General features: G+C 59.1%; 1 protein-coding gene across 1 annotated transcript; it reads left to right on the forward strand.

The window, feature by feature from the left end:
• INSM1 (INSM transcriptional repressor 1) lies at nucleotides 5,390–8,415 on the forward strand. Its single transcript, XM_021077416.1, has one exon. The coding sequence runs from the start codon at nucleotides 5,741–5,743 to the stop codon at nucleotides 7,286–7,288; it is 1,548 nt and encodes a 515-aa protein (XP_020933075.1). The 5' UTR covers nucleotides 5,390–5,740; the 3' UTR covers nucleotides 7,289–8,415.

The following is an 8,844-nucleotide window of genomic DNA, read 5'->3' on the forward strand; positions in this document are numbered from 1 at the left end:
AAGACCAGTATTTAGACTTCTCTCCGGAAGCCTAGGCATGGCTTCCCTAAAGATGTAGATGGCAGAAGTCCCCGCAGCAGTTCAGCTTCTGCTGCTCCTGCTCGGCTGGCAAGTCTTGGGCTCTAAGCTGATCTTGGAATTCTTTGGTTTTGAAAACAGAATACCGACAAGAAAACACCAAAGTTCAATTTCCCACATCATATTCCCCCAAATCACATGCAGCAACCATGCCTCACAGATGCCTCTGATGACCTCCTGACATATGTTGCTTTGTCCTAGAAGTGGCCACCTCCTTTCCAAAAATGGCTCCTCAAGTTCCACCCAAATATTCCAGGAAGGGAAAGGAAAATAGAAGATAATGTGGTTCAGAAAAGGGAACACTGCACGGAGGAGAAAATGTACAGCCAGCCAATCAATATTTACCCTCAGAAGAGGGTGTGTGTGTGTGTGTGTGAGAGAGAGAGAGAGAGAGAGACAGACAGAAGAGAGAGCGCGCACGGGTGCACGGTGCACCCGGCTGAGTGTTAGCCAAGGAGCAGGGAGAAGGGCTCGAAAGTCGCCGCATGCGAGGAGCTGTTGATTGTTTTCTGGTTGAGAGGAGAGGTGATGATAAGGCTGGGATAAAGTGCGCGCCGGGCCGGGCGGGAGCGGCAGCTGTATGCTAATACTCGCAGAAACCAGCCTCCGCGTCCCCCATTAAAGCAGGCGGCCAGGAGGCCACACATCACTGAACAAATAGGCTCTCTCTAGACAAATAAAATAACACACGTTGGCCTTCGAGAGGGGGAGAGGAGTGGGGGAGTGGGAGGAGAGTGGGAGAGAGGAGAGGGGGTGGGACACTGAAGGAAAGGGGAGGGAGGGAGGGGGAAGGAGATTGTGATGGGGGAGACAGGGAGATGGGGAGAAAGGAGGACGTGGACGGTTGAGGGGGTGAGGGTCGGGGGTAGGAAGACCACAAGGAAGAGAGGGATGGGGAAGAAGGAGCGAGAGGAAGAGGTGGGATGGGGAGGGCAGAGAGGGGCAGGGGGAGAGAGAAGGGAGCAGCCTGGAAGGGGGGGAGGAGGAGTGGGGGGGGAGGACAAGGAGGATGAGAGCAGGAACAAGGACACCCAAACCCAAGGGCAGGAGCAGGACAGGGGGAACTGAGGCCCAGGTGGACAGCTCGCCCCTCTGGCCCCCTTGCTCCCTGCCACCTGTCCTTGTGCCCTGCGGCAAGCAGGCGAGGAAGAGGGGAAGGGAGACGGTCGGAACCGCCGTGGCCTTTCTGGTCAGTTTTGCTGGGTCTTCTTCTCTGCCCTTCCTGAGGCCCGGGCGCGCGGAGGGCAGGGCCACCGTCACAGGTGGAAGCCGCACCCTGTGCGCCCCACGCTCCGTGCCCTCCCAGCTCTTCCCCAACTCAATCTCAACTTAATGACATCCCCACACTCCCAGGCTTCGCCTTCGCCTGCTTTGGCCAACGTCACCCTTCCCGTCGCCCGGCCGAGGGCCATCCGGCCCACTTTCCCCTCCCAGGGCCCGACAGTCCCACCCGAGGCGGAAACAGCCCCGAGGGCACTTCAGGGAGCGTGCGGCGGCCCGACGGCATACTCGGGAGGATGAAAGGGGCGGCCGGCCACCCCGTGGGCGCCGGCGAATAATGGGCGCGCAGCAGATTGCCGGGGGGCACTTGAAACTCGAGGGGAGGGAACTGCTGGAGCGCGGTCCCTCCCCGCGCCGGGCGGACGGCGCAGTCTCGCGGATTCGCCCCGGCCGCCCTCTTTCATGCTCTCTCCTTTTGTGTGAAATTATTTAAACGGGAGATCCGCGGCAGCTTTATGCTAATATGCCGAACAAAGGCGACGGCCCGCGGGCGGGGGTCCGGAAGGTGCCCGGAGGCCGGAGCGGGCCGGGCGGGGCGGCGGCGGGCTGCGCGTGTCTCTCGCGTGCCCCGGGGCCCGACGCCACCGCCCCTCATTCCTGCAAACACAAAGCCTCTAGAGCTCCGGCCGGCGCGCGCGGCGCACAGGGGCTCGGGCCCCTCCGGGACCTGAAGGCGGGCCCGGCGGCGGGAACGGGCGGCCCAGGCCGGGCCGGGGGTCGCAGGCCGGGAGGGCCTCTGCGAATCCGGGAGAGGGGTCTGGGGATGGTAATGGGGACGCTGCGCCCCTGAGGGTCTCCAAAAGCGCCGCAAGCTGCGGAGTGAGACTGTGGACCCACCCGTCTTCGCCTGTCAGGAGCTTAGGCGCTGCCTGGACCCGGCATCATCCCACGGGGCAATTCCTAGGCCGAAATTCCCCGCTCTGGCACTTATTTCCAAGCTTCGCGCTTATAGCAACTCCCTGGTCCTAAGACTCATGAGCCGGGGTTCACAGTGAATCCCGGCGCGTTCCCCGACGGCAGCCGAGGACTCCAGAACCGAGGAGTTTAGAGCGCCGGCGGCCTTCAGCTCTGCAGCGGTCAGAGGAAGAACCCACCGCGGGGTCCGCAAGGACGTGAGGCGAAGAGGACGCCGTCTTTTTTCCAAAGCGCTGGCAGGGACGCCACAGGAAGAGGAGGAGTCGCTTGGGGCCTGGGAAGGACACTTGGGGGCCCTCCTGGGATTCCCTAGGCTCTCCTCCTTGGGTGAAACTCTCCTGGAGGGGGCAAATCAGCACCCGGTGTCTCCCCAACCCAACTTCACCCGGCCTCTATCCGGATTCGCGGTGCGCCAAGGCCCGCCGCGCAGCGCAGCGTGGTGGCGCTTTGCTCTTCCAAGAGGAAGGCGAATTTCTCGACTCAGTGTCCACATGCCCGCGGGCGCGCAGATTCTGAGCAATAAAATCCCCTAGAAAATGACAGAAACCCACGACCGGTGTGAGGGTGCACACCCGTAGAGGCTGCTGGTGTGTGCATGAGCGCAGCCTATTTCTTCCCCAGCCCTGGGTTATGAAATTAGTTTCTAATACTTGGACCCTTCAAGTTTCCATTTGTTTTGACCGTACCTGTCTGAGAGCAGATTTCATTTTCGCTGGTAAAGACTAGAAAGCACAAATAAAGAAAAAAAAAAAAACGGATCCATTGAATCTCAGTATTTCAATAGTGTTCCATAGATTTTCTTGGCTTAATTCACAGCCCTGTTTGAATTCGCTGCATTCAGCCGGGGGTTTTGTTTTGTTTTGTTTTGTTTTTTTGCCTCTCCCACCCCGCCCTCGCGCCTTCTTTGCAATTATGGATGCTGTTATTTTTAAAAGATTCACAAGGTGACTAACTCTCCCTGTTATCTGTTGAATGAAAGGAGTGTTACACATGCAAGACGAAATACCCCGCAGTCAGTTGGGGATGGCGGGTGAGCCCCCGCCCTATTATTCCACAATCCAGATGGGATTCGTGATTAGAAAATAAAATTGGCCAAAGCTGTCCCGGAATCCCTTTCCCACTTCTAATTTCATCAGCAGTGTTAATCAGCGCTCAAAAGAGCAAGGAAATAACAGCGGTTACTTTTAGACTAAAAGATACGGATAAATTTTAGATAAACTCATTTGAGGATTTCTAACTTTTTTCAGGGCTAGCATTCATCATAGTTCGCATTTTTAAAGAAGAGAGCAAGAGCTTTCAAGACACATCCTATTATGTGTATTTTTCTCTTTCCAGTCTTCGAGTTAAAAAAAAAAAGGAACATAAAATCACCAAATATTTTTCCCCTTGATTAATCAACTTGATTAACCCATTGATTGATTAAGTCTAGTAACTATCCCCATTAAAACGTATTACTCATGTGGACTCTATTTTAAAAATATCTTCATTTCCATGCCAGGGTATTTTCAGAGGGAAAATCCAAAACAATTAAATACCTTCAGTGGAATTAAACATAAGCAAAACTCAGCAAAATCTGGTTGCACAGAGCTTTGCAGAAAGATGTCTGTTTCCTTCTTGTTCAATAAAGTGACATTTTCCTCACAACATAGGACATTTTACGTGGCTTTGCTATGTGTTCCCTAGTAATGGGCAATCAGGGCCACTACGCACTCTTGGGGTTCGGCCTCCTCCCCCGGAGATTCTGCCTTTTGTCTTTGCTTGGGGCTGGGCTGGGAAGAGGTTGGAGGCAAAGGGCCAGGTCTGGGTCCAAACAGGGCGGCAGGGGTTGGGGGGAGGGTGGTTTTCCACTGTTGTCTTTTCCTGGTGGCACGGGGGGCGGGGAGGCGGCCTGTCCTTTCCGAGGCCGCAGCCTGCCTCAGAGGACAGATTGCCCCCCCTCCCCCCGGGCCGGCAGCACGCGCCTCTTTTGAGTCCAGATTGGCCGCGACCGGCGCTCAATAGCGGGAGGTTAATTTCCTTCACAAAGGTGAAGGGGGCACGGCTCCGGGGGGGCCCCCAGCGCCCAGACAGGCGGCCCCTTTATTCCGCAGCGCCTTGATTGGAGCTCTTGATTTAGCATCTGATGTCAACCGGCAGACAAAATGCCCGCTCCCAATGAAAATGCATGAAGCGGTGCAAGGAGAGCGGAAACCAACTTCACTGGGGCACACGCGGCCGACCGCGCGTTTCGGGCTTTGGCCAACACCTATGAAGCAACCCACCCCTGGGCGAAGCGGAGGCTGCGAGAGGCCTGGACCCGACCCCTCCGACGAAACCAATCCCGCAGCCTCCGGGAACTTTAAAAGAAAAAAAAGGGGGAAAAAAGTTCAGAAATTCAAGGTTTGGGGGAAATGCATCCCATCCCTCCTTCTCCCCCAGCCAGCGCCGCGTCTGCTGGCGATCGAAGAAGTATGGTGCCAACAGTTTCTCAAACTCGAGAGAAACCTTCTCGAGGCCCACGGGCGCGCAGAGTCTGCGGACACAAACATCGCCCTCGGTTGCAGGCAGAAGGCCAGATCCTCCACCCACACTTGGAACTCAAGGGTTCCATTTTCGCTTAGATCCTGGGTCCCGAGGCCCACCAGTCCGAGGCCCGGGCGGGGCTCAGGATGGACCGGGCTTTGCAGCTATTTTCGATTCTTGATTATTTCCTCAACACCCGGTGGAGTTCCTGCGCCTCCCCCGGCCCCACTCCCGCCCTGGCAGCCGCGCTCAGATCTCCCCCGGGCCTGCTGCTACCCACCGCCGCCCCTACCCAATCAGCGCGCACAACTTCCCCCTCCGCTCCGGCTTGCGGATTGAACCCTCCTGACATATTTGGGGCCATTCTTCTCCTTTGTTGCTATTTTGCTCGCGACCCGCGGGTAATCCCCGCGCGGGAGGGGGGTGAGCATTGTCGTGCTGATGGACGGGCCCATTTGGCGGCTCCGCGCCCCCCGGAGGAGAGACACAAAGCCCAGGCACGTGCGCCTCCCCATAGAGGAGCAGCAGACCGTGAAGGGAGGCGGGGCCGGGCGTGTGCCTGGGCCGGGCGGGGCCGCGGCGCCGGGCGGGGCGGCGGCGGGGCTCGCGAGGGGGCCCTGCGCCCTCAGGTACATCTGCCGCACCTACCGGGCGACCCCCGAGTCCCGGCCCCCTTTTGGCGGCCTCGTCGCCCTCCCACACGACCGGGCGGAGGAGCTGCGGGCGCGCTGATTGGCTCCGGGGGAAGCGGGAGGCGAGAACAATGGCCCCCTCCCCCAGTTAAAAGGGAGCGGCTCCCGGGCTCGGGGACAGGGACGCGCGTGCAGGGCGCCGAGCCGAGCCGCCGCCGGCGCCACGCGAGTCCGCCGCCGCGCCCGGGCCATGGGCCGGGGGCACTGAGGGCCTCCGGGGCCGAGCGCGGAGGTGGGACCTAGCCAGCGCCTCGCTCTCGCGCCGCGCCAACATGCCCCGCGGCTTCCTGGTGAAGCGCAGCAAGAAGTCCACGCCCGTGTCCTACCGGGTCCGCGGCGGCGAGGACGGCGACCGCGCGCTGCTGCTCTCCCCGGGCTGCGGGGGCGCCCGCGCCTCACCCCCGGCGCCGAGCCCCGGGCCGGGGCCGCTGCCGCCGCCGCCGCCCGCCGAGCGCGCCCATGCGGCGCTCGCCGCCGCGCTCGCCTGCGCGCCGGGGCCGCCGCCACCCCCGCCCGGGCCGCGGGCCGCGCACTTCGGCAACCCCGAGGCCGCGCATCCGGCGCCGCTTTACAGCCCCACGCGGCCCGTGAGCCGCGAGCACGAGAAGCACAAGTACTTCGAGCGCAGCTTTAACCTCGGCTCGCCCGTCTCGGCCGAGTCCTTCCCCACGCCCGCTGCGCTGCTCGTGGGCGGCGGCGGCGGCGGGGCCAACGGCGCGGGCGGCGGCGGTGGCACCTGCGGCGGCGACCCGTTGCTCTTCGCGCCCGCCGAGCTCAAGATGGGCACGGCGTTCTCGGCGGGCGCCGAGGCGGCCCGCGGCCCGGGGCCTGGCCCCCCGCTGCCCTCTGCCGCCTCCCTGCGGCCCCCGGGCAAGCGGCCCGCGCCCCCTGCCGCGGCGGCCGCCGCCGCGGAGCCGCCCGCTAAGGTAGCCAAGGCCCCAGGCTCCAAGAAGCCCAAAGCCATCCGCAAGCTGCACTTCGAGGACGAGGTGACCACGTCGCCCGTGTTGGGGCTCAAGATCAAGGAGGGCCCGGTGGAAGCGCCGCGGGGCCGCGCGGGGGGCGCGGCGCGGCCACTGGGCGAGTTCATCTGCCAGCTGTGCAAGGAGGAGTACGCCGACCCGTTCGCGCTGGCGCAGCACAAGTGCTCGCGCATCGTGCGCGTGGAGTACCGCTGCCCCGAATGCGCCAAGGTCTTCAGCTGCCCGGCCAACCTGGCCTCGCACCGCCGCTGGCACAAACCGAGGCCTGCTCCCGCCGCCGCCCGCGCGTCCGAGCCCGAGACGGCTGCCAGGGCTGAGGCGCGGGAGGCCACGGGAGGCGGCAGCGACCGCGACACGCCAAGCCCCGGCGGCGTGTCCGAATCGGGTTCCGAGGACGGGCTCTACGAGTGCCACCACTGCGCCAAGAAGTTCCGCCGCCAGGCGTATCTGCGCAAGCACCTGCTGGCCCACCACCAGGCTCTGCAGGCCAAGGGCGCGCCGCCGGCGCCACCAGCCGAGGACCTACTGGCCTTGTACCCTGGGCCCGACGAGAAGGCGCCCCAGGAGGCGGCGGGCGATGGCGAGGCGGCCGGCGTGCTGGGCCTGAGCGCGTCTGCCGAGTGCCACCTGTGCCCGGTGTGCGGGGAGACGTTCCCCAGCAAGGGCGCCCAGGAGCGCCACCTGCGCCTGCTGCACGCCGCCCAGGTGTTCCCCTGCAAGTACTGCCCGGCCACCTTCTACAGCTCGCCCGGCCTCACGCGGCACATCAACAAGTGCCACCCATCAGAAAACAGACAAGTGATCCTCCTGCAGGTGCCCGTGCGTCCGGCCTGCTAGAGCGCGCCCTCCACCCCGGCCCCCCGAACTGTGCCTTCGCTTGGAGACCCACGAAGAGAGCGCGCCCCGACCCCGCGTCCGCGCCGGGGGCACCCACCCCGGTGAAAGTGTTGTCTCCGCTTCTCGGTGTGGCGTGACGGTAACCCCGATCCTCTCGTTGTGACTCCTTCTGGACCCCGCACCCCCTTTTGCGTTGTGTCCCCTTACCCCCCCGCCCTGGCGCAACAGGAGCCAATCTCTTTCTCTACAAGGGAGAAAAGCTGTACGCGTTTGTCTCGTGGTTGGAAGCCTCCCCTTGGAGGGGAGATGTTTTTCTTGCTAGTATTCGCTGTGTTCTCGGTCTAGAAATGCGGTTTGCTCTCGCCTACCAATCTCTGCTCTCTATGTATGTAGCGTACGGGTTGTTTTGGGTGAATCTTGAGGAATAAATGCCTTTATATTTCACAGGCTGTAAATTGAACTTCCCACATGATTAGCTTTATTATGGCTTGTGAACTGCTGGAGTCTGGCTTTACCTTTTTGTATGTGAACAAATCAAATTGCTTAAAAAAAGAGTTTTCTTTAGTCTAGCCACAAATGCCTTGAACTGTTGTCTGTTTGGGAATGTTTTGGGGGGGAGGGAAGGGAATTTTCAGAAGATGCTGTAGAAACTGCCTCAGTATTTCACATGAGACTTTTTGGTTTGATCATCTTTGTTGAGGTAGGGCTATATGAGTTCCCTCTAAATGTATATGTTGATTTATGAGTAATTGTTATTTATTCTTTATTTATTTATATTAATTATGAAGATTATGATATTATTTGCTTGCAGATTTTTTTTGGTGCGCCCCCTCCCCCCGCCACTCTTGACATTTCACTGTGCATTTTAGAAGAGAGCCTTTTTCTAAAGGGATCGGCTAAAAGTTTTAACTTTTATATCTATCTGAGCGAATTACAGACAACCTACCATTTTATTCTGCTTGGAGGGCCCCCGGGCCCTCATACAACTGACAGCTCTTACTTTTAAATGCAATCTCTTTTCTACATACATTATTTTCTTAATTGTTAGCTATTTATAGAAAGCTTCAATAGAACTGTTTCAACTGTATAACTATTTACTATTCAAATAAAATATTTTCAAAGTCAAAGTAAGGTGGACTTATTTCTGCATCTCCGTGGTTTCAACAGGTTTAAAATAGAGCTTCTAGCGATTGCTTAAATGTATCTTTGCTGTTTATTTAGGGAAAAACCCACTGTCATCAGTGATCTGTGGATTTTTAGAGCTGAGCTTGGACCTGCCCATTTCTGTCTTTCTGGCACTTCATGGGTACAGGCTCAATAGGGCTCACTGGACTTGAAGGCTTGTTAGGGTCCTGAGGAATGTACTGGAAGGTGGGGGTTAGTGGAAAGGCTGAGTGAATCTTTTTTCAGAGAAATTTAGATCAATGTCCACAAGCATCTACCCTTTTAACCAAGGGGGATATAATATAGCAGCACCACTTTAATTTACCACTTCCCTTATTTCCTGCAACCTGGGGCTCAGTGTAACAGGCATTCCTCAAGTCAAATGGGTCATT

This window comes from Sus scrofa, chromosome 17 (genome assembly GCF_000003025.6).
Source record: "Sus scrofa isolate TJ Tabasco breed Duroc chromosome 17, Sscrofa11.1, whole genome shotgun sequence".
In the NCBI taxonomy this organism is placed as follows: domain Eukaryota; kingdom Metazoa; phylum Chordata; class Mammalia; order Artiodactyla; family Suidae; genus Sus; species Sus scrofa.

Bases quoted from the DNA above. Each gene is read 5' to 3' on its own strand.
- INSM1 (XM_021077416.1), top strand. From the start codon at position 5,741: ATGCCCCGCGGCTTCCTGGTGAAGCGCAGCAAGAAGTCCACGCCCGTG.